This window comes from Globicephala melas, chromosome 16, assembly GCF_963455315.2.
Source record: "Globicephala melas chromosome 16, mGloMel1.2, whole genome shotgun sequence".
Taxonomy (NCBI): domain Eukaryota; kingdom Metazoa; phylum Chordata; class Mammalia; order Artiodactyla; family Delphinidae; genus Globicephala; species Globicephala melas.
The window spans coordinates 76,198,877-76,224,079 of NC_083329.1; the positions used below are offsets into that span (position 1 = coordinate 76,198,877).

The 25,203-nt window shown below is 38.7% G+C and overlaps 1 protein-coding gene across 1 annotated transcript in view; it reads right to left on the minus strand.

Annotated features, from left to right (window-relative positions):
• Positions 1–25,203, minus strand: part of RYR2 (ryanodine receptor 2) — a 721,218-nt gene that overhangs the window by 328,193 nt on the left and 367,822 nt on the right. Inside the window, exon 17 of the mRNA XM_060286446.1 lies at positions 15,839–15,934. Coding sequence (XP_060142429.1) covers positions 15,839–15,934 — 96 coding nt within the window. The remainder of the gene's footprint in view (positions 1–15,838; positions 15,935–25,203) is intronic.

A 25,203-nucleotide genomic window follows, 5' to 3' on the forward strand; every position in this document is an offset into this window, starting at 1 on the left:
ACAATAAAAAGTCAGAGAAAACTATTTTTAATTTTAACTGTTGGAATAAACTGCAAATAAACTGCTTTTACTTTTTATAGCAAGAAATTCCTAAAGGAAAACAATTGGAAACACCAAAAGAGGCATTTTCAAAAATAAAAACTAGCTAGACTGCTTTATGTATATATTTAAATCATACTGATATATGCCTCAAACACTTAGGTAAAAAAAATGAGACAGAGAAACAGTGCTTGATATTAAGTGGCAATAGTTGACTAAAGATGATTTGACATTTAAAATTTAAATTCACTGAGTGAGACCCAGGAATGGCAACAGTACAGAACACTTACGGTCAGAGTCTCAAAGAAAAATTGTATAACTTGGTAGATCATAACAGAATTACCGGAATGAAAGAATTATGAACATGCTACAAAGTGTAAAATAAAAACCCACCCAAACTAGTAAGACAAAACATTTTGATAAGTTTAATAAACTTATAGAAATGATTCATGAAATTTTAATAACACAGAAATGCATAACGTATAATGTAAACTTTTAAGAGTAAATACAAAATTGGATATATATTAGGACTGCAACTATGTAAAGTATATTATTTACATAGTTGCAGTACTAATAAAAACACCAGAAGTTATTATCTCAGAATGTCAGTGCTAGTTATTGCTCGACTATGAGGGAGACCCTTGAACAACATGGGTTTGAACTGCACAAGTCCACGTACGCACGGATTTTTCTTTTCACTAAATACACACCAGAGTGCTACGTGATCCACAGTTGTTCAATCCGTGGATGTGCAACTGTGGATACAGAGCCAACTGTAAAGATATACATGGATTTTCAACAGCCCAGAGAGTCGGCACCCCCAAACCCCGTGTTGTTCAAGGGTCAACTGTACTTCTATTACACTACTACACACACTCTATGATAAGAGCACACCTAACTCTTAAAGTAAGAAACATTTCTAGGTCCTGGTTCAAGGTAGTGACATCGGAGGATTCTAAACTCAACTCCTCTCAAGAATACATCACATCTACATTTATATATGGAACAATTTCCTCTGAAAGAAACTCAAAACTTTACTGAGTGAATCCTATACATCAGGCAAACACAACAAAAAACCCCACATTGAATCAGGTAGGAGAGGCTGAGACACAATCTTGCTATAAACCCCACTCCCAAGCAGCAACCCACAATCGGCAAGTAACTCACAACCCCGAGCTTCTCCCTGAGTAGCAAAGGGCTTGGAACCCCATATCTGGCACCCCTACTTTAAGACCTGCACCTGAGAGCAAGCGCCCAAAACATCTAGCTTTGAAAGCCAATGGGGCTTGTGTCCACAAGACCCATGAAGCTATAGCAAATTGAGAAAAAGTCCCTAAAGGGGCAGCAGGAACTCACCTACCCCAGGGCCCAGCACAGAGGCAGCCAAAAGTACCCAGTCTTTCTGTAAAAGGCTTATTTGCTTACCTTAAAGCTTTGGCCTGAGGGGCAGGCATCTAATTTAACACAAATCTGGGGACCAACTGAAATTCTCTCCAGAGATGGAGGTTGGCGGGCACCACCTTTGTGCTCCCCAACTGACTTGCTTCAGCTCTTGGGTATGTCCTGGAGGGAGCTTCTGTGCATGACTGGTGCCCCAGTTTTTTACACCTAGTGCCCTGATGCACAGGGACGCCCCTTCATCACCTGGCTGTGATGGCCAGCAGGGCCTGTGCTCGTGTGTTCCACGGAAGCATAACACCCTGCCCAGGGCACAGAACAAACAGAGCCAACTGAAACCCACCCCTAATTTTCTGTAAAAAGGCTTATTTGCTGTCTTGGAGCTTTGGCTGGAAGGGAAGGTTTCTCGTCTGGCCCACACATCTCGAGACCCCAGATCATCGGTGTCTCTGAGAAAGGAGCTTGTGTACATGTCTGACACACCGGCTCTTATGGCTGTGAACCAAAGGACACATCCCTTGACAGCTTGGCTCTGGTGCCAGTGGGGCTTATGTTCAAGGCTTCAATGGGACAGTAGCAAAGAAAAAAACAGTTCTTACCTAGCTATCACCCCAGGATTTGGCACAGAGAGCAGACAGAAATGCCCATCTCCCAGTCTTCCCCTGAATGAGGTATATTTGCGTATTTTAAAGCCTGACGGTCTGGCTTTCAATCAGCCTGAATCTAGGTTCTGAGATCCTCCTCTTTTAGATGCTGACAGGTCTTGGCATACTCTCTAAAAATAAAGAAACCAACCCATCTATATGCTGCCTACAAGAGACTCACTTCAGATGTAAGGACACACACAGACTGAAAGAGAACAGATGGAAAAAGAAATTTCAGACAAATGGAAACCAAAGAAAGCTGGGATAGCTATACCTGTATCAGACAAAATACACTTTAAGACAAAGACTGTAATAAGAGACAAAGAAGGTTATTATATAATGATAAAGGGGTCAATCCAACAAGAGGATATAATGTTTGTACATATTTATGCACCCAACATAGAAGCAACTGAATATATAAAGCAAATATAAAAAGACCTAAAGGGAGAAACAGATAGTAGTATAATAATAGTAGGAGACTTCAATGGCCCAATTTCATCAATGGATAGATCATCCAGACAGAAAAGCAGTAAGGAAAATTGCCCTTAAATGACGCACTAGACCAGATGAACTGAACTAACATATACAGAACATTCCAACAAAAAGAAACAGAAAACACATTCTTCTCAAGCACACGTGGAGCATTCTCCAGGATAGATAATATGCTGGGCCACAAAACAAGTCTTAATAAATTTAAGAAGATTAAAATCACATCAAGCATCATTTCTGACCACAATGGTATGAAACTAGAAATTAGTTACAAGAAGAAAACTGGGATAGTCACAAATATGTGGAGATCAAACAACAGGTTACTCAACAACCAGTGGGTCAAAGAGGAAATCAAAAGAAAAAGCAAAAAACAGAGCAGCAAATGAAAATGGAAATACAACATACCAAAACTTATGGGACGCAGCAAAGGCAGTTCTAAGAGAGAATTTCACAGTGGTAAATGCCTATAATGAGAAAATTCTCAAATAAACCACTTAACTTTACACTTCAACAAACTAGAAAAAGAAGAAACAAAGCCCAAGTCAGTACAAGGAAGAAAATAACAAAGATCAAAGTGGAAATCAATGAAATAGAGACTAAAAGACAACAGAGAAGGTCAATTTAACTAAAAGCTGGCTTTTGGAAAAGATGAACAAAACAGACAAACCTTTAGCTAGACTCACCAAGACAAAAGAGAAGGGACTCAAATAAATAAATGAAAGAGGAGATGTACAACTGATACCACAGAAACAAATTGGGAAATATGTTAAAAAAATGAATTCTTAGAAACATAAAGTACACCAAAACTGAATTATGAAGAAACAGAAATTGTGAGTAGACTGATTAATAGTAAGAAGATTGAATTAGTAACCAAACACCTCCCAACAAACACAAGTCCAGGACCAGTTGGTTTCATTGATGAATTCTACTTAACATTTAAAGAAGAATTAATATAATCCTTCTCAATCTCTTCCAAAAAACAGAAGAGAAGGGAACACTTCCAAACTCATTTTAGAAGGACAGCATTACTATGATACCAAAAACAGACAAGGACACCACATGAAAAGAAAATTGCAGGTCAATATCCCTGATGAACACAGATGTAAAAATCCTCAACAAAATATAACCGAAACAAATTCAACCATACATTAAAAGCATGTCAGTCCCTCTTCTAGATGGTTTAACCTTCCTTTATTGCCTCAATTCCCACCACTTCCTCCTACAAAGAATGATTAATACATACTTTTACTTAAATATTAATCATAAATATTTATTAAGTACCTACCAGGCACTGTTTCAAGCAACGGGGATGAGCAGTAAACAAGGCCTGCAAAACTCTGGTGGAGCTTGTAGGATCTTTCTCACCTTCAACCCTTCGCGCATATATATATATATTTTTTTGTGGTACGCAGGCCTCTCACTGTCGTGGCCTCTCCCATTGTGGAGCACAGGCTCCGGACGCGCAGGCTCAGCGGCCATGGCTCACGGGCTCAGCCGCTCTGCGGCATGTGGGATCTTCCCGGACCGGGGCACGAACCCGTGTCCCCTGCATCGTCAGGCGGACTCTCAACCACCGCGCCACCAGGGAAGCCCCCCTTCGTGCATATTAATCTCAGATTTCAACACACTTTCCTTTTCTGAGACTGCAAAATCTGAACCACCTTGCAAAGGCAAAAAGTCACCTCACTTGGTGAGTCGTTACTAACGTCCGGGGATGAATTATTCCTTCTTTGCAGTATTGATCACGTTTTATTAAAATTATTTACTTTCATTTCAATCTCCCATGAGACAATGAGCCCTTAAGGGCAGGGACTGGTTTAACTGTGCCTAATGCAGAACTGAGGGGCAAGGCATTATACGTATAATACAAGCAACATTCAGCTATTTGTCTTAAAACTTTTATGGCTGTAACTTTCTGAATCATTTATATTCTCATGAGCAAGAAAAATCTCTGAGGATATAACAAAATGGCTGGAAAGAACTTAATGGTAGGTAATGGGAGCACCCAAGTGCTGGGATGGTAGAGAATGTTCCTCACCTTGTTTTCTGTAATCGAAGTACAATGGCCCAGTTTGCTTTTTATCGATAGACTTACACGTTTGTTACCTGGCTTCCCAAACTGGAGAAGCTCTCCATCTGGGGTCAAAGTTGACTGTGCTATTTTCTATTCACGGATCATGCCCAGGGCTGTCCATGGTTGGACAAAATTTGTCGAGGGTCTGTATGGAAAAACTGGAAACAAGCCACAGAGCAGAAGTGCTGTATTTGGTCTGACTTTACCTACCAGGAGGAATCTAGTCTGGGGATTTCACCTCAGACCAAGTAGGCACAAGCTCCCTGGTGAACCTTGTCCACTTGAGAGAAGGAGTGAATAGAATCAGACTTGGACCCACTCCAGCATAGAAGGCCAATGAGAAGCTAGAGCAAAGCCATGGTACTTGTGCTCCCAGTGTCGTCACAGGACAACAAGGAGAACCAATTGACCTGGAAAGCACAACGTCAATCCCCCCAGGACATTATTTTCTCACCTATGGTCACAAGAGTTTTGCAAAATAAAACAAAATTAAAATAATCCCAGAACACCGAGGTAGATGTAGGTTTACATGGAACCTAGTTCTCAACGCATTAGGGGTAACATGGGTGTGATTCAGATTTGAGAGAAAGGAATTATCACTCACATCTCTACTGCAAGCAACTCCAGAAGGAGTCCACGGCTTCAGCTGAAGATTTCAGCATGGAAACCCCTTGGGCTAAGCTAGTGGTGAGCAAACAGGGAGGCTTCAACCTGGGCGCTAACTGGTGTGAATCACACTGCTCCCTAGTTAAGGAAACACTGGGGACAGGGCACATGCAAAGCACACAGAAGGGTGGTATCCACTGCAGGATCGGTGACAGTTATAATGAGAGAAACCATGAATTCCAAATTATTCCAACCACAGCCTGCTTTTTTCTTTTCTCCCTTTCTAGGAGTTAAGATTTTTTGCAACGTTTTGGTCAGACCTTATTATTAGTGTCCCCAGGGCTCACTGAAGGCAAAAGGAAATAAGGAAATTTCTATTTTCGCCCTGGGTAATGAAATTTAAACGAAGTGACACAACAAGTAAAAAGACTGGGGGAAAGACACTGGGAAATGACAGGAAAAAAAACACATGAAAACGCACAAATGTGAAGCAAGCAGACCAAAACTATCTATAGAGGTTATGGGAGATTGTTTCCGGATGCAGTAAGACTGTCATGCTTTTAACAGAGGGACTGGTCTACTCAATATCTACAAGGCTTCGTGAGGAAATATAATAATGAGATACCGTTAGTATTCTGCTGTTTTATGTACTGGTTACAAGCACAGTCTAAAGCCAACGTGCCCAGATTTTAGTCCTGGCAGGTTTTAGGCTCATTACTTAACCTCTGTATGCTCCGGTGTCCTCGTCTCTAACACGGGCACAATAATGGTGCCCACCCTGGGGGTCTGTTGTGAGAATATGTGGAAAGCATTTAGAACAGGGCCCGGATCCGAGCAGTGCTATATGATCACCTGCTATTATTTTATGGTTGTAACAAAATAACACAAAAGACAAATAAAGTGAAATAAAAAGGATCAACAGGGAAACATTATAAATATGCTTCTTTTCAAACAGAGGCTAAAAATTAAAAAATAGGAAAAGGTAGGGAAATGCCGAATGGACAACACTGATTAGAAGAAAATTCAGGGAAAATATTTATTGATCAGCAGGAAGAAATGAAATAAAGGTTAGTTATTAAAATAAAATTAGTTAAGGTAGTATATCTGGGACTGCGGTAAGAGAGCAAGAAGGGCAAGCAGACTCAACGGCAGAAAATTTTTCTTTCTTGAGACAGCAGGGCTGTTGGGCCAAAAACACCGTGGAAGGTTAACCAAGTAGCCTTACAACCTTACGAATGCTAAAATAAGACATAAAGCACTCCTGGTGGACAGGAATCCCTTCTCATGATATTATTACCATTATGAGAAAAGAAAAATATGCAAATAATCACTGGTTAGAGAGAGCAGAAGACAAGTCCAGCTAGCGCCATGTTGACTAAACGTCCGAGGAGTCTGGGAGGTTTTGGGGGTACACACCAAATGTGAAGCCATGAAAGAAAGAATATGACAGGTGTAAAGGGATGCATTTGTACCTGGGCCTGTGCATGTGAGAGGGCTCTGTAGAGACACACATCTGTTGTTTTGTTCCACTAATTTAAACTAAACTGCCAATGAGTCACAACTCACATATCCCATCCAAGCCATCCTTCTTTCATGGGTGGGCACGAACATGGAACTAGAAATGGCAGAAGATTCTAGTTTGAACTGGTTGGGAGCTCAGCTGGCCCTCACCCAGAACAAACAGCAGGAGTTGAATAATGAACCAGTATTTAGCATAATTACAACACATCTTTTTTAACACTTACAGTGAATTTTGCAGGTTACAGATTGAAGCGCTGAGAAAGGAATAACTTGTTATTTTACCGTTTTATGGGTATAAATTTGAATTCAAGGAACCATTTCAGTTTCAGTGTGAGATGAACTGCTAAATTTATTTTTTTCACTTTTTAAAACAAATAGAGAGGGAGAAAAGAAAAAAAAAAAGTAATACAAATTTTGCTTTCTTTCCGTAACAGAGGGCTAACTTGTGAAATAAAAAGAAGTCACCCTAAATAGAGTTTCTGTATCTCACTCAAATAGAGAAAGAAAAATGATTTAAATTGACATCAGTATTAAAATATATAAAGGCTTAAAAATAATGATCTTAAGAGTTATGGTCACAAGCCAAATTGGGAAAACACGTAATGGCATATACTTATAATTTATAATAATGGTTTTGAAGCTAGAGAAGAAAATGGTCTCATTAAATCCTGAGCCAACATAAAGCTGAGAGGGAGAGAAAAGTGACAGGAATGAGATTAAAATATAACAGAACTTGACAAAAATAGGAAAATGAAAGGAAAATTAATAAAACTGGAAGTTAGTCAAGGTAAAGGTATTGTTGCACTGTTATTCATATACAGAAAGGTAGAATATTAGCAATGCCTTAGCAAGAAAAACAAAAAAGTTGGACCTAGGGCATTCTCTTGGAAGATAAGATGAACATGAATCCAAAGTTTCCCATGGTAAAAAAGCTGAAATAAAACACATAAAATGAGTAATGTAATTATAATGTACCATCCTGCCTTAGTTAGGCCTCTGATGGTTTGCTGCCTTCCGTTTAGGGAGCAATGATTTATAAAAGATAGACAAACTAGAGAAGTTAAAGGACAGCCAAAAGAAGAAAAGAAAATGTCAATTAAAGGCAGTTCATGATACAACAGAGTTAAATAATAATGTTAGAAATTTTATGCTATATAAATATGTTTGTATGAATTGTCATGTCTCAAGGCCTATGAAGTGCTGAGTACCAGACAAGACACCATCAATACCTTAAGGCAATCTTACCTTGCTATTTATTTTTTTTCATTTATTTGTTCATTTATCACTGAGTACATAAAATGGGCCATTCTCAGTGTTAGGTCCTGGGTATGAGTAAAGTGCAGAGCAAAAATTGATACAAGCCCTGCTCTTGTCAAGTTTACAGACCATGCAAGTTCAATTCTAACTCCATTACTTTCTTTGATCTTAAAAAAATTACCTCTGAGCTTCTTATCCTCAGATTCTTCATTTATAAAATGGAAATTATAATGGAACATACCTTATAGGGTTACTGGGGGAATCCAGTGAAATAATACATACGACGTTCTCAGCACAGTGCCCTAAATTAAGATTTCCTTGGCCACACGATACAGTCATTAAAATGTATACAAATCCAACAACTGTGTCTCTCTGTGAAACATGAGTATCTATAGAAATTCTGGCAGATGCAGTTAAGTGCTCTAATGCCTTTTAAATAAATATTTAGAACATCTACACACATTTCGGCATCTTCAAGATGGATTTCTCCAGGACAAGAGAAATACAGATTAATCAACTCTTCAAAAAGATGCTTGCCTCAAAGCAGCAAATATTTATTGAGAAAATTATTTTGGGCAGAAATGTAAAATGATCATAGCATCTGCCTGAGCTTCATGTCAATTTTGAAAGTTCTCTTGCAGCATGAGGACAAGTCAGGGGCATTCTTTCCGATAAGCACAAAAGAAACAAATACAAAGGGATAGAATAAACTAATTCTGCTACTTGGCAAGTGTGAAAAAAGGGGAAGGAGAAAAGCTACACGATACATTATTTAATGAAAAACCACAATTTCAGATACGGTGTTAAGTGCAGAATGGTATGCAGTCCTGAGATATATCAATATGCACGGAGCAAAGAACAGCTTAAAAATGCATTTAAAAGTGGATATAGTTTTAGGAGGGTGAGCAAGTGCTTCCGACCAGAGAATAGCAGAAAGTACTGGCAGAGACCTTCAAAATAGTCACATGATGGAGAGTAGTATTTTAGATCATTCACTTCTAAACTTCATTGTGTAATGTGATTCAAGAGAGCCAAAGAAAGAGGGGACACAGTGCAGTGATGCCCAAGAAGGCTAGCCGGCTTAAGATACCCCCCAAAATCACTTCCACCTCAGAAATTCTACGAATCTCTGTCAACTGAGCTGGTCTATTTATATGAAAGGGTTATTATTCCCTCTCATGGTATTAGAAGAATACAATTGCACATAATCATTTGCTTCCCCCCACCAGAGGGGCATCTATCATGAAGCGAAAGAGCATGAAATAGAGCCATACTGCAAGTGACACAGTGTAATTATTTCACCAAAGATGACGCTAAAGAATATTTAATAACCAGAATGGCATGAGCAAAACTCAAACAGACGAGACACTGGCATTAAACAGTCATCTATCAGCAGCAAAGCAGAAGAGCTGATGAAAATCAATTATACTCCGATAAAATTTTTGAAAAAACGAAAAAGCACTGGAACGTCAGTTCTGTCCATGACAATGAGACACAAGTTCAGTATCTGAAGAGGACTAGAAACCGACCAGGTGAAATGCAGAGATCACTGTGGTTGTGGTTTTGTTTTTAATAAGCAGTTTTTCTCAAGTGAGCCCTCCCTGGATAATATAGTTTCTCTGAGACAAGACTTCCTCTCTTATTCCTCTCGCTAACCAGGATTTTGTAGAATGCCACCCTAAAGGGCCGTGCGCTGAGAAAAATACAATAAGTAAAAGTGGGGAACACTCTCATCTCCAAACCAACCGTGGAGAGTCTAAGGAAGCAGGATGGAAACGTGAATTCCAGGAACCACCCAAGAAAACCCCTGGGAGACAAAGGCTCTCTTTAATTGGTGGGAGGTGGCAACTGCAGCATGGATGGAGACCAGGCACCCAGGACAGGCGAGACAAGCGTAAGGCTGCCATAAAACAAGGGCTTGCCCTTGGCTGCAAAACCGGCAGCAGCAGCCCAGGCCGCTGGGGCCAGTGTGGAGTAATGTCAGGAGAGCACTACAGCCCTCCAAGGTCAGGGAAGTGACCAAAACAGGTGCCAACTGACCCCTGCCCTTGGGCAATCAACCTTTCGCATGTTTCTCATCTAAATATTCAGGTGGCTGGTTAGTTAAAGCCTAGGGAGACCACCTCTGTATATCATGCTCCTTTCTGGGGTTTAAAGCCCTGGCCTACAAAGCCATCTCTCTATAAAAGCCAGGGATGCTCTCAGCCTGGTCACTTCCGGTAGCCTTCACACTTTAATGTCTACTGCTAGAAATTAGTAACGTGGTTAAATGGTAACTGTGGAAAATGATTATAAAATCAATTCTATGCTGCAAAGCACTAAATTTTTTTTCTCAAATATGAGACAGTCGAAGATTTTTTTCAAGAACCATTTTCTAGAAATGTAATTTGCCATCAATCCCACACACGGATTTTTAGAAAAGCATTCTGAAAAGGACACAGATTTTGGATAACCTAGTGACTTGGATCATGTTTGCATTCAGAAAAGAATGTTCTCATTTATTTGGACTTTACCTTGGGGGAATTCTTTCTTCATTTTTCACATTGCTGGTGAGATATTTCAAAATACAGGAAGCCCTCCAAATCCGGACCTCTGTCCCCTCTTTTTTCTTTCCAACTACAACTTAAAACTTTACTGAGAAAGGAAGAAGTATGGCTGTATACTAAGTTTTCTAGCATCATTCAAAAGTGAGTAATTTTGACAAGGGTCGTAGCTAACTATTATTTTTTTTAATTTATTTTATTCTTTTTTTTTTTTTGGTTGCACTGGGTCTTCATCGCAGTGCGCGGGCTTTCTCCAGTTGCCGCGAGCGGGGGCTACTCTCTGTTGCTGTGTGCGGGCTCCTCGTTGCAGTGGCTTCTCTTGTTGCGGAGCACGGGCTCTAGGCGCGTGGGCTTCAGTAGTTGTGGCACGCGGGCTCAGTAGTTGTGGCTCGCGGGCTCTAGAGAGCAGGCTCAGTAGCTGTGGTGCACGGGCTTAGTTGCTCTGCGGCATGTGGGATCTCCCCGGACCAGCGCTGGACCCATGATCCCTATATTGGCAGGTGGATTCTTAACCACTGTGCCACCAGGGAAGCCCCTTAGCTAACTATTAAATTAGTAACCTTTAATTTCTAATACATGATTTCAAACATTTAGAGGGGATATCTTTGAAAAATGTATTCTCTGCTTCCCTGTCTTAAGTGACCCAGCAGCATTAAACATAATTTATATATCCTGACGACCCAAGATCATTATTAAAAACACCCATCACTGTAATGTGCTCTAGGTGAATCTCTGGATGCAAATGGATGGTTATGGTGTGGGGTTACAGAGTCAAACACACATTGATCCCAACAGCTATCATAAAAGATATTCTTTAAAAGGTCTCCAGTATCATCACGATTCTGATTGAGTGCTTCTTATAAGGTTCAGGTACATAAACTCCTGGGCTTAACATAGCTGACATTCTGCAAAATCAAAAGCTTTCAATCAAGAGCTAAAGTTGCCTTCTCCATGGCTATCTCCTAGAACACTGTCCCTTTCTCCGTTAGCATTAGTGTTGTACGAATTGCTGGTATCACTTAAAAAGGTTAGCTGTGATTTCTGCATCCCTAACAGTGGATCGCATATAATATCCTGTGAACTCATATTCTTTCTAACTCAACTGCTCACACCTAAGTAGATACTAAGGTGGAAGAGTTTCCTACACACAAGATTCTGGGACCAATTATTCCACTGGTTACAAATTTTTCCCTTTGAAAAATGATGACCTGATGCTTTGCAAGAAATAGCTGTGCCATCTTTGGAAGCTTTAAACTATCATGTTTCCAGGTAGCAAAAGCTGGATTGGACATGAGCGCAAAGCTCTGGCAACTCACGACCACTCAAAGCCCCTCATCCTGCTTAGCCCCAGAGGGACTTCATTCATGGCACTGGCTAAGAGTGGGAGGAATTGGCAGGAATCCCTAAGAAGGCCATTTTGATCCCTGCAAAACTATCCAGGGGAATAGACTGTGTAAAAAATAAGACTTAGAAAAAATACGCAGCCTCCTGACCAGCGGACTGTTCTTAGCCATGTCTTGAAATGCTCGAAAAGTATTTCAAGGGTTAAGAACATCCTAAAGAAACACCCAGCCTTCAGAAATACATCAACTCAATCAGTGTACTTGCTCATACAAGTCTTTTGTCTTTTCAATTAAATTTGGCCCAGAGACACAGTCACACATGAAGTCTGGGCCAATGTCCGATTTATCTCCCCTGCCCCGCAAGAAATTCATAGTGGCTGTTCTTAAAAACTGATCAGATATTCTAAGAAGGCTTTATGCAGCAGCGATACTGGTCAACTTTAGATAATGCAAAATGTGAACCAAAAACTCAGCTGCCTCTTTATATCATATAGTGAAAGAGCAGTTGGCTGGGTAGCAGATGCTGCCGGGGCCCTGGTCAGACTCTCATCCTCTCCATTCAGTGAACACTGCCTGATTTCCAGCTGCCAGCATCTGCATTTCCTTGCTTCGAGATTTGTTGTGACCACAGTGGTAGCCGGAGGAGCCCCAGAACTAACGCCTCCAGAGGGCAGCACCAACCAATGAGAAGCTGGTTATTAACACTCCACCCCCCTCGCCGCTCAGGTGGGATAGCTCTAAGGCACGGGTCCGCAGAATCACCCCGCCCCCAAGTAGCGCCAGATTCCCACGGCGGTAACCTGCTTATCAACGCACCCTCTCTGGCCCCTTCTCTACCTTGGCTCATGTCCACTCACACCGCAGATAAACTTGCCCTTCGACCCTTGTCTCAAGCTCTACTTCTGGTGGAACCCAAACTAAGGTAAGCTTTTTCCCTAACACATCCTTTTGCTGACTCTTTTCATGTCTTCATCAGATTTCTACTTAAGTTTGCACCAGTTTATTTTGAGTTTTGTCCATTGCCCTTTTCTGAAGGCAACTGAGAGCTCGTAGACCCCCAGCTCTGCTCTGCTGCTCATATACAGACACAGAAGCTACTCGTACAGCTGGGAGATTGACAAGCAGAGGAGAGTGTGTATTCAGCAATCCCAAATAGAGAGAAACGAAGATGCTGCATACGGAAGCACTCAGTAAACAATACAGCATGATTGAAATACATATATATTATTTCTGTGTGTGCATATACATATATATGCATGTCCTTATTGTTACTGTCTCTTTTAAAAACTAAGCAACATTCTATTTCCTCTAGGGAAAAAACGCAGGTCACTAAAAGAATGTAGCTACAGCAGAGAAACCTGTTCAGTGAAAAAAATTTTAGATACTTAAAAGCTAGGAGGCTACAAGGTATAGTGAACATATTTCAAGCCTGACTGTGAGAGAGCTGGTTTTCATCTTGGCTGTAAAAATTAATTCTAGCATCTCAAAGCAGTCGTTTCAAGGTTCTATGCCTCGATTTTCTTCCTCCAAAGTGAGAATGTTAGGTGAAGCATTCTCTAAGGGTCCTTCCTACTCTTGACTTTCACCCTGCTCTCTCAGAGCACAAGTCCTCTATTTTAAGTAGAAATGCCTGCGACCAACACCTGGATTGGGAAACGATCATAGCAAGTAGCGATGTGTAGCCACTGGAACTGTGCGTATAACTGACTGAACTGAAGACTGTGAACACTGGACTCTGTGTGGCTGAGCCTGAAACCATATGCAAGCCTCTGTGTCCCTGTCCTCTGAAGTGAAAGCCTTTTGCTTTAGTCTCCCAGGCCTCCCTTAAGTCTCAAAAGGCTGGCTCAAGAGTTCAAGATTAGGAAATGTGAAGATGCAGAAACAAAGAACAGCCTTGGGCCCAGAAACTAGTAACAATGTAGACTATAAATCTGCCACACAGAATCACAGAACTCCCAGTACCCTGAAAGATACAGATAAAGGCCCAACACACATTCCTAGATTGTTTTTATAGGAAGCGGACCCCAACCAGATGAACATTGCTGACCACAAGTGCATACACTCAACAGTGTTTGAAACCAGAAGGCTGATGATGCTTGAAACTTCACCTTGATGGCAACCAATCCGAGACCCGTGCATGAGCTGATCACACACCTGCAGCCCTCTCCCTCACAATGCCTTCCCTGAAAGCCACTGGGAAGCTTGGGTCTTTTGAGAGTGAGCTGCCCGTTCTCCTGGCTTGGTGTCCTGCAATAAACGCCGCACTTTCCTTCACCACAGCCCAGTGTCGGTAGACTGGCTTTACTGCACCCCAGTGAACGAACCCAAGTTTGGTCCTGTAACAAGCTTAAAGGATGCTCTGCTCTGTTCTTTCCTTCTCTCTCTCTCCTCTTTTCCTTTGAGCTTTTTTTGCTGTGCATTTTTTAAAAAGTGAAGCAGCTGATTTGTCCAGAATTCATATTGCATCCTGAAGGTTGCTCTGTTCCTTTCTCTTTCCAGATACTCCCTGGGCCAGGGAAAGAGACCAGCATACTTTTTGTATCTACTGGAGCTTTCCAACAATTCTAGATGCTTTGAACCAAGAATTTATCCATTTTGCAATCCCCGCCATCATCTTACTACTATTTGATCACTTCCTCCTAGTAGCCATTCAGTTTTTCCTTACTGACTATATTCCATATTGATTCACAGTCACCTCATTCGTGCTGTGATACCCTGAAAACCCTTGTCTCATAATTCTTGCACCTTTTTTACCTCAACCATCTCCTTTTCTATTTTTGCCACCCAACAATCCAGGAATGCCTCAGAACTCATTGTTACTCAAATTTCTCTTAACCTAGATTTAAGTTCCTGAATCTTAAACTTTGAAATTTCACTCTGTGACTTAAAAGTAACCTCCTTTGACCATAGCTATCTGTTCTTCTACCTCTCTATCCATTTAATTCCAACAAACCTGTCCCTGAATGGGTCTTCACCATGAAAAGTCATGGCATTATTTCTGTCTTGACAGGTATATAATTAAGTGAATTCAAACTGTCATTCATTCCATCAACAAATACTATTAAGCCCCTACTAACTGCCAGATGGTATGGCAGGTCCAGAGAATACACAGATCAATAAAACCGAGGCCCTACCTTCAAGGAGTTCACTACTAAGGTAGGAGACGGAGAGGAAAAAGAAATAACAGAAATGGGCAGTAGTGCTATAGAAGGGCAGCTAACGGAACACTAGGCAAACAGATGGAGGAGCAATAGATTCAGTTTGGGGTGTCCCTGAGGCAATCTGCAGCGCTGGAGTTCAGGCAGGCCTGGTAAGCACAGGTACATCTCCACAACGACGTAGAAGTAACATACTTGTTAGAGACAGACGTATCAGATTTGTTGCCTTTAGCTATTTTACAATGATGCAGACTGTTTATTGGTATTTATTAAATCCCTTTAAAATAAACTATTGTGCTCCATGATTTGGAAAACTAATTTGTTTTCCAAACCTGTCCACATAATCATTTGAAGACAAGTTAAAAATGTGAATTCCAAACCAATCCTTTTTTTTCAAATTCAATTCACTTAAAGAACAAAAACAATTCACCCAAACCAATCCTTTTACCTGTGTGGTACTGTAATGTACTAATGTATTAGTACATCAGGAATGACTGATTTGAAAAGTAATGGGAATTCTGGCTCTTCAGTGGCTTTCCGAACTTCATTCTTTTTTAAATGTAAATGAAGATACGGTTAGACTGCTTTTCAGAAATAACTAATGAAAATACCAATGATTTTAGCAATCAGAAAACTTTCTAACCTAGTAAAAGGAAAACGTTTACATTGCACTGAATCTCAGTTTTTATTGTCTTAAGGGACATAAAATAGAAAAAAAAAAAAACAGGAAAAATATATCATAAAAAGGAGATAGTGGAAAACATACCAGAAGAAGCTTCCAGTCTTTCCAATCGGCTGATTAACCAGTCGAGGGAGCCAGAAAATTGAGCACAGTTTTTACGATTTCCTCTAATTAGAGCCGCTGCAAAACAGAAAGCAGATTTCACAGTAACGTGATTTTCTAGTTCAAAACCAAAGTAAGCTAATAGTAGCCATAAAATGTTGGCTCGAAAACAAAATACCTTTATTTTATACCTAAAACGCATACAAATACACACATATATACATACACAAAAATTGAGACATTAAAAAAAGAATTGATATTTATTCATGGAGACTGAAAAAAACACTGCTTATTAGAAGGACTATATTTTGAGAAAGTAACATTTCATATTGGAAAGTCATAATGAAGGGTAATGGAAAAACCAGTGTCCTGGGAGTTTCCTCACTTGGATTCTAATACTCCTTTCTTTTAATTAGCTGTAAGACTAAATTATTTAATTTCCCTAGAGCTCAATTTTCTCACCTATATAATGAAGAAGTTAAGATAACATCAGTTTACCAGAAAATGTGGCACAAAATACTAGGAGATAGAACTGGTAACTATAACAGACATGCAAAGAGATATCATTAAATGTTACAGGAAAAAGAGGGTGGGAGGGCAGAGGGCTAGTAAGTTTGAAAACCATTTTTCCCCCTGTATCTCTTCTTTCCATTTAGAGATTCACAATGCACATTAAAGACTCTAAGAACTAACCCCTGCAATAAAGTCATCTATTCTAACTTTGCTCGACCTAGTGTTTTTCTACACTTCTTTGACCAAATAACCCATCTTACATGAAATTCCTATGTGACCCTTAGGATCTCTTTCAACCCAACTGATATACTCAATTTAAAACTTTTATTGTTTCTAAATCATTCACTTCTTTCAAAGCAAATGTGGTAAATATTTTATGTAAATTCTACTCTTATTCCCATAAGATTGTTCAGAAACTGTATAACTGTTTATAAAGGGCTGATGAGATTTTTATATAAAATATATGTTTAATGTGAAAAAGATGTTGCTATAAGAAAAATCACTATTTAAAATCTGGTAGTGCTAGGAAACACTCTGAAGAACTGAAGTTTGAGAATACCACCTGTTCATCTCCTTGTTAAGAGCAAAACAAAGGAGACCCTGTAGCAACAGAGTTCAATTAAACTTAAAGACTTCCTTCACATTTCCTCTTTCCTCCCCCAAAAAGTTGTTACCTGGCCTGAAAGTAAGAAAAGAAATAATGACAGAAAAGACAGGAAGGCTTCAGTTCTTGCAACTGCATAAGAAAAGCTCTTTTGTGAATGGAGCCCCCATAACATTTGTACAAATATTACAACGTGATGTATTCAATTACTTAGGCTCTCTTCCAGCTCTGGGACCAAGAAGAACCAGCTACACACACACACACACACACACACACACACACACACACACACACACAGAGGGACAAGTGTGTCAAGGATGAGGTGTAGTAAAGGAATGAGGAGTCCTATATGCTCAGTGGGACTTCTAATTTTAACCTGTAGGAACATCTGTAGAACAAGCAGCAACTGGGGGAAAGTATACGGTGAAGTTTTTGAACCTTTGTAGAGTTTCATTTGCTTAAAATTTAACCCACTCCTTTAATTTTGACTTCTGGTTTTTAAAATTAAAGATATTAACTATTTTCTAGAGGTCAAATGTTAGAGATAAGGTAATTCTTGAAGAAACTAATAACACACAAATAAACCCTTTTAATAAACCATGGAACGTTTAAGAAAATCATACAGTAAGCCACAAAGAAAACTTCATTAAACTTACTACAAACAGAAATGGTGTACAGACTATGTTCTCTGACAACAATGTAACGAAATATGAAATTAGTAAGAAAAGCAGAAACAAAAATAAAACCTACATAAGAATTTAAACTCTCTCCTAAATAATTTTTTAGTCAATGAGGATATCAATACCACAATTTTAGAATATCTAGTAAACATCAAAAATAGCAATGCTACCTTATACAATCAATGGTCGATGGTCAAAACTGTACTTAAGGAAAAATAAACTAAACACTTTAATCACTAAGTAACAGGGTGAAAAATGTTAACTGAACACTCCTTTCAAAATATACAAAAAGAATATCAAAAATATTAGAATAGGAAAAACAGAGAGAAATAAAAGCAGAAATTAATATGTTAGAAATAGTAGAAGTGATCTATGTAATAAATTGAAATATGATTGATCAATATGGTCAAGGATTCTTTTTTTAAATATAAGCTAAATACCAATGACATTAATCAAGAAGAAAAGAGAAAAAGAACAAAGTTAAGAAGAAAAAGGAATTATAAACACAGCCACTTTATATATCTCTGTACTGGAATTTTTGAACATTTAGGAAAGAGGATGGCCTCCAAATATATCTTTTTTCTCCAGAATTGACCAAAGAAGAAAATCTAAACAGAGTAACAAACCACCAGTAATATTGAGAAGTATGTCAAAGACCAAAAACTTTTTTTTGACATTCAAGAATTAAGTCATTTCTATAATAAACTGTTCCAAAGTAAAGAAAGAAAACCTCCCTACTTTTTTTACAAAGACAGTATAACTTTGATATCAGTGCCTACCAAAGACAGTATGCATATAAGAAAACTAGAGGGAATGGGAAAAGACTCTTAAAAAGAGGGGATATATGTATATGTATAACTGATTCACTTTGCTGTACAGCAGAAACTAACACAACATTTGAAATCAACGAGACTCCAATAAAAAATTTTTAACAAAAGGAAAACTCGAGGGAACTCTTTCTTACCTATGAAAGCAGATCCCAAAGTCTTAAACAAGGATGGTATTTACAAACCATATTCAGCAGTGCATTGGCATTAACTCAAGTGGGGCTTCAATACTCCAGTGAGACAGAAATGTATTAGGAAATCTGTTCATAAGTCACATGAAACAGATGATCTCAATAGACTCTGTATGTACTTCTAATCAAAAGAAAATTGAACTCAGTCAAACAGAATGCCTCCTGAGCATTATGAATATGTGTGCGCATGTGTGTGCACGTGCAGAGTATGTTTCCCAAATAAACAGAGTGTGTGACTTATTATAATTCAGCAAGTTACCCATGAAAAAATCAGCTGAGTTTCTAAAGTAATGGAAAAATATACAGAGAAACACAAGAAAGCTCATTCTAACACTATTTATAATAGCAAAGCACTGGAAACAGCTTGAGTGTGGGCTAAATAAATGATGCCACATCCCTTCAGTAGGGTGGAGTACATCCACTAAAGCCTGATGAAGGTTTACAGTCACTGCCGAGGAAAGATGTCCACAGTACAGAAGTCAGCGGAAACAAATGCTATAAAAGAATACTCAGACTGCGATCCCATTTTGGTGAAGTAAATGGATATACTCGACATGCATGTGCACAGAATGGAGAAGTTGAGTTTTTTAGAATATTTCTTAGAGAATGAGAGCTGACTTTTTGAGAAATAGATCATGATAAGTTGCTGGGATAGAAACAGACCTTGAGGAACATTGATAAGGGTGGGAGAGCTCTCCCCAGGTCAAAAGGGGAAATTTTCTTATTCTAAAATGGGGGGTGGGGGGAAGGAATGAATGGAGCTGGGAGGAAAAAGGGTAACCCTCTGTGATACGATTCTGCACAGGGACCCTCTGAAGCCACAATAAATTCTGTAAAATAAATAAACAAGCAAACAAATAACTCACAAAGTCTGGATAAGAATGGAAGTTTGCACGAACCAGTGAGGAGGTGACGGTCTGCAGCAAGATATTATGTAACCTCAGAGAAACATCAGATAATAAGGAAGAAGCATGCAAGTGGGAGACAGTGTAACCAAATAATGCCCCTAAGTGTACAGACATCAAAGGGAAATCTTAAGTCCGCCCCAGTCCATGAAACTGGAACGTGGACCAAAGCCAACCAAACCTTCAGGGGATCAGGCCACAGCTAATGTCCACTAGCAGGGATTTGCTATTGTTTATGTATGTACATGGGTGTGTGAAATGTTTTACGTGTACTTAATGTTATATTTAGAGTCAAAGAAATATTTTTTAAAGGTTATACACCAAAATGGGTGGTTACATTTAAAAGTCGTTTCTACCTTCTTTTTTGGGTCAATTATCTAAGTTTTTTCATCATGAAGATGTATTCATTTTTAAGTTAAAGGACACAATAAAGTTACTTTCTTTTTAAAAAGAGAAAGGAAAACAATGCCATTAATACTGACAGTGGTAGTAGCTATCAGATGGCTCGGAGCGCCACTCTCATGGCCAAAGAACAATGGCAACTTTACATTGTACCTCAATGTACAGAAACAAACTCAAGACCAATGTTGTTTCATGCATGCTATACCTTAAAATACTCTGTTATTGCTGTCTAATTGGCCTGGAAGGAAGTTAAGACCTTTCACCCGCCATACTATTTTTCCTCATTTATTTAAGAAATATTAACGTTAATGCATCAGGCACTATGGTTGGCCCTGCAAATATAAGCTTGAATAAAGTGTGAATATAACACAATGGTTTGCAGGTCTTTTTCTAGCATATTCTAAGCTCCTTTAGAACTGACGCTCTGTCTTATTACACTTTTGCACATTGCCTGAAACTTAGAAGGTATGTTATTTCTTAATAAATAGTATCCAGTCTCTTACGGAATAACATCGGTCTTAAGTGCAAAATTTATTTATATACTTTTTAAATAAACTTATTTATTTATGGCCGCATTGGGTCTTCACTGCTGCATGCAGGGCTTTCTTTAGTTGTGGTGAGCAGGGGCTACTCTTCAATGTGGTGCGCGGTCTTCTCGTTGCGGTGGCTTCTCTTGTTGTGGAGCACAGGTTCTAGGCGCATGGGCTTCAGTAGTTGTGGTGCGTGGGCTCAGTAGTTGTGGCTCGCAGGCTCTAGAGCACAGGCTCCGTGGTTGTCGCGCACAGGCTTAGTTGCTCTACAGCATGTGGGATCTTCCCGGACCAGGACTCGAACCCGTGTCTCCTGCGTTGGCAGGCGGATTCTTAACCACTGCACCACCAGGCAAGTCCCAATTTAAATACTATAAACAAATTTTGAACTAAGCGCATATATGATGGAAGTGCTAGTTCAGTGAACCAAACTTCTTTTGGTGTTGAGTAACTCATTAAATCCTTAAACTTTTATCTATCAGAATACGAAATGCAAGTAATATAGGCACTTAATTGAAAAATCATTACTGTTAAAAATTGTCTATTCTGTATTTCTTACTAGTATAACATCCCCATGTCTTCATGCTTTTGTCTTTTAAACTCTGACTCAAAATTTCTCAAAATACTACCAGAATCAGAAAATTACAGATGGACTGAGATAGAAGGACTTCCAAGATAACGCTCACTTTTAAAATTTATTCAACAAATACTGATTACCTGCTTTGTATCAGGCACTGTTCTAGGTGCTGGAGACACACAGGAAATAAAACTATGTTTCTTGTTGGAGTTTACTTTCAAAGCCTAGAGATACTAAGTGAATAGGCCTTAAACAGCACAGACAAATGAGGAGGCAACAGAACTATAATCCAGAAAGGTATTTATAATATTCAGATGGACAAGTGAACACTTCTAAATCTTGAAAACCATAAAAAACAAAAACAAACAAAACAAAAAAAACCCTCAGAATGTTGTTGAAGAATTTAAGAGTGTAGTCTGTGGGTTCCCAGAGTAGGCTGCCCCAAAATGTGCCTCTATAGCATATTGAGTATTTTGAATTAAAGCTACTTAAGAAATGGCCAAAGCAAGAGGGACACTCTGACCCTCCTTTCTGTCTCCCTGAAAGCAGGAAATAAATCTCTCACATGAAAGATTCATTTACACTTCCTGCATCTGGAGGTATAAGGACAAGTTTACCACCAGAAACAGGGAGTCTGGGTCAAGAAACCTTTGTAAACAAACCCTGTTACTTCTCTAATTGACAACCCAAAGCCCAAACTCTGCTTAGATTCTTCATTAGTTGGGCACTCAAAACCCAAGTTTCTTTGTCCTGTCAATTCCTCACAAATTTATTGTTTCTTTGTCTAAAAGGTATAGAAGCTGCCTGCTCTGGCCACTTCTTAGGTCTCATTTCTATGACCTCCATGGGCATGAATTAAAATCTATTTCTTTTTCTCCTGTTAATCTGTCTCGTGCCAATTCTATTAAGGACTCAGAAACTGGTAACTTCTCCCATCCTAAAAGAGTAGCGGTCTATCCTGTTTGTTTCATACTTCGAATTTTCACAACATGAGTAATCATAGGGAGAATTTGCCAAAGAGCATTTCTCGGGACATCTTTAGAAAATCATCCTGGCTCGCAAGCCTCCTGTAGATTAATTGTGTGGCTGTCAGAAAAGATGTATGAAAGCATGCCTCAGCGATGCGTTTCAAACTATGAACATCGGTGTCTATGAGATCCTTAGGTCTTCCAGATGGCAGGCTCATAAGTCTGCCTTTGTCATTCTCCACTTAAACACATATTAACTATATCCATGTCAAATTTTTAAATTGTTACAGATTATCATTCCCACCTTCTCCCTTTTCTCTCCATGCTAAATAAACCTGCTGAAGTAAAAGAAGAAGGTTTATTTCACACATAACCTCATGAAAGAACCTACTGTCTACCTTTTTGCAAGAATCGGGAGGAGGCTTAATAAATTTGAAGTTAATGATACTTGGAGCAAACTTTCTGATAGGTGAGTAAAGAGGGACAATGAGATATAAATATCACATTGAACTCCAAGTACTGCCGATCTGAGACTTCTCCAGCCAAGGTGAAATATACACTTACGTATACATGTCTACCTATCTTATGATTACACCCACTTCAATAAAAACTACTGGTGTCAGATGGTTCTTCAGTCAACATAAGATTTTATTCACTATTTTTTTCCTGAGCATGAAATCAGTGCTCACTACAATAAAAACAGATTATCAAGAGTGGTCAAAGGAACATTTCAGCCACAAAATCTCTCATAATTCTATTCACCTGAAACAACCATTATTAAAACTACCATGTATATATTGAAAAAGATTCTCTTTATATGTGCTGACACTTTCTATTTTTTAACTCAACTGGAATGACTATATTAACTTTTCCTTTCATTATCAATTATCTAGCATTACACATTTCTGTTACCTATTTTTTTAATTCTAAAAGTAATACATGTAAATAGGTTAAGAGTAAATGTTCATTAGAACACACAGAAAAATAAAAGATCTCTCCCCCAAGAAGCAGCCACCTAACAGCTTTCTGTGCATCCTTTCAGAAATGTCCAGTATATATACAAGAATGTATATGTCTCTGAATACTTTTAACTTTATGCAGCTGGAATCTATCTATGCATACAGTAAGCATCTTGCTTTTTTTTTTCCCCTTAACCCCATATCCTAGATTGTCATACTAAAAAGACCAGAAACCGAGCCTGTTTCATACAGTTTTCCAATGGTATACTTATCTCAATTTTCAAAAACACAGTTTTACACTCTATAGGTATACTATTACTTATGTAACCAATCCCCTGTTGACAGAAAAATTGTTTTCAATTTTATGCTACTTATAAACAATTTTTCAGTGGACATCCTTTCCACAGTTGCACAAATATATCCCTAGAATACACTTCTTAAAGTAGAAATTCTGAGAGTAAAAGGATATATACATTTAAAGTTTTACGTGTATTGTTGACCAAGGTTTGTTTGGTTTTCTTGAATTTCATCAGTTTATACTCCCACCAAGAAGATGCTTCGCAACGTTTTCACCAATGATGGGTATTACCATTTTTTTGTCTGTGCCAATCTAATAAGTGAAATATGATCTCTACTTATTAGTTTAATTTCCATTTCTTTATTTGCCATGTTGAGAATCTTTTATTATTTTATTAATTGTTCTGTGAACTACCCATTGCCATCTGTTGTCTGTTTTTCTATTAGGCGATATTCCCTTTTCTTATACATTTATGAAAACTCTGTATATTACACAAACTAGGCCTTTGTCTTTCATATAGATTGAATATTTTACAAAATTCCCATCTGCTTTTTATTTTATAATGATATTATTTATCCTAAAAGTTTTAATTTTCATGTAGTCAAATTTATCAGTCTTTTACTAATCACTTACTAACATGATTTAACAGTAACATGTACTGAGATGGTTGAGGCAATAACTGTACAGCACTGTGGCTAGCTTTGCTATTTTCACCACCTGTCTTTCTTACTCAACCATAAGCTTCATGAGAGCAGGGACTACATCCTGCTAACAACTGCACCTCATTGCCCAGATTACGGCATATCCCCTAGCAGACACTCAATTAATCTTTGATGAATGGATAAAGTTTCTATCAAAACCCAGGTCCATTGGACTCCAAGCAGTCTCTGTTACCAAGGATGCCCCTTCAGGAGACTATACAAGCAATTAAGAGGAAAGATATTTGAGAAAACAGATAAAAGAGAAAAGGAAGCTTTTCTGAAGAGAGATATATATATATGTATGTATATATATATCTCAAGTGTTTTGCCTCATATATATATATATATATATAATACATATATAAACACACACATACATACTCGCATGCACACACACATACACGGGGATAGAGGATTAACAAAAACCCTCTGAGGAATAGCAGTGTGAAACTATAGAAGTTAAGGTTAAGCGTGTGTGTGTGTGTGTGTATACATGTGGAAAGTACATTCAGAATTTATGTCTTTCGTTGCATGAAAAAATTAGTTTAAAAGCCACAAAGCATTCATTGCCTGAAATCACTGTGTGCTCTCTTAGTGACATATATGGTTATTATGCTATCTTCCATTATGATGTGAGTTCTAGGGGGTCCTAATTATGTCAATTTTAAGTAATAGCTCCCTTAAATCCTTCCTTAATCAAATGGGATGTAAAGAATTAAGGAAATAAATGCATATACTTAAGAAATATATGCTGTATACATACATACATACTTAATATAGAATATATATTTTCAATAGAAATATGTATTTTCTGTATATCAAGTCTCTGATATAAAGTAATTCTAGACAGTCTGGAGGGAAAGTACTGGATTGGAGGTAAGGACAGGCAGGACATAATGCCGAATGACTAGAGATAAATTGGCTGAAGTCACAGGTGAAAAAGAAGGGACAGACCAGCCGTGGGGCTTGACTACTCCGAAGACTAGAACAAGTTATACACCAAGTATCAGAGAGTCAATGAAAGTGCATGAGGAAGTGTGTGAGGGCTTCCCAGAGTCTAAAATAAAGATTGGTGGAGAAAAGAAGTGGAAGCACAGAGATTAACCAGAAACCTCACAATAGCCAGCTAGCAACACGGTCTCAGGTGTTTACATCTCAAACATCTGCTGAGCACCGTCTATGCACCAGAGAT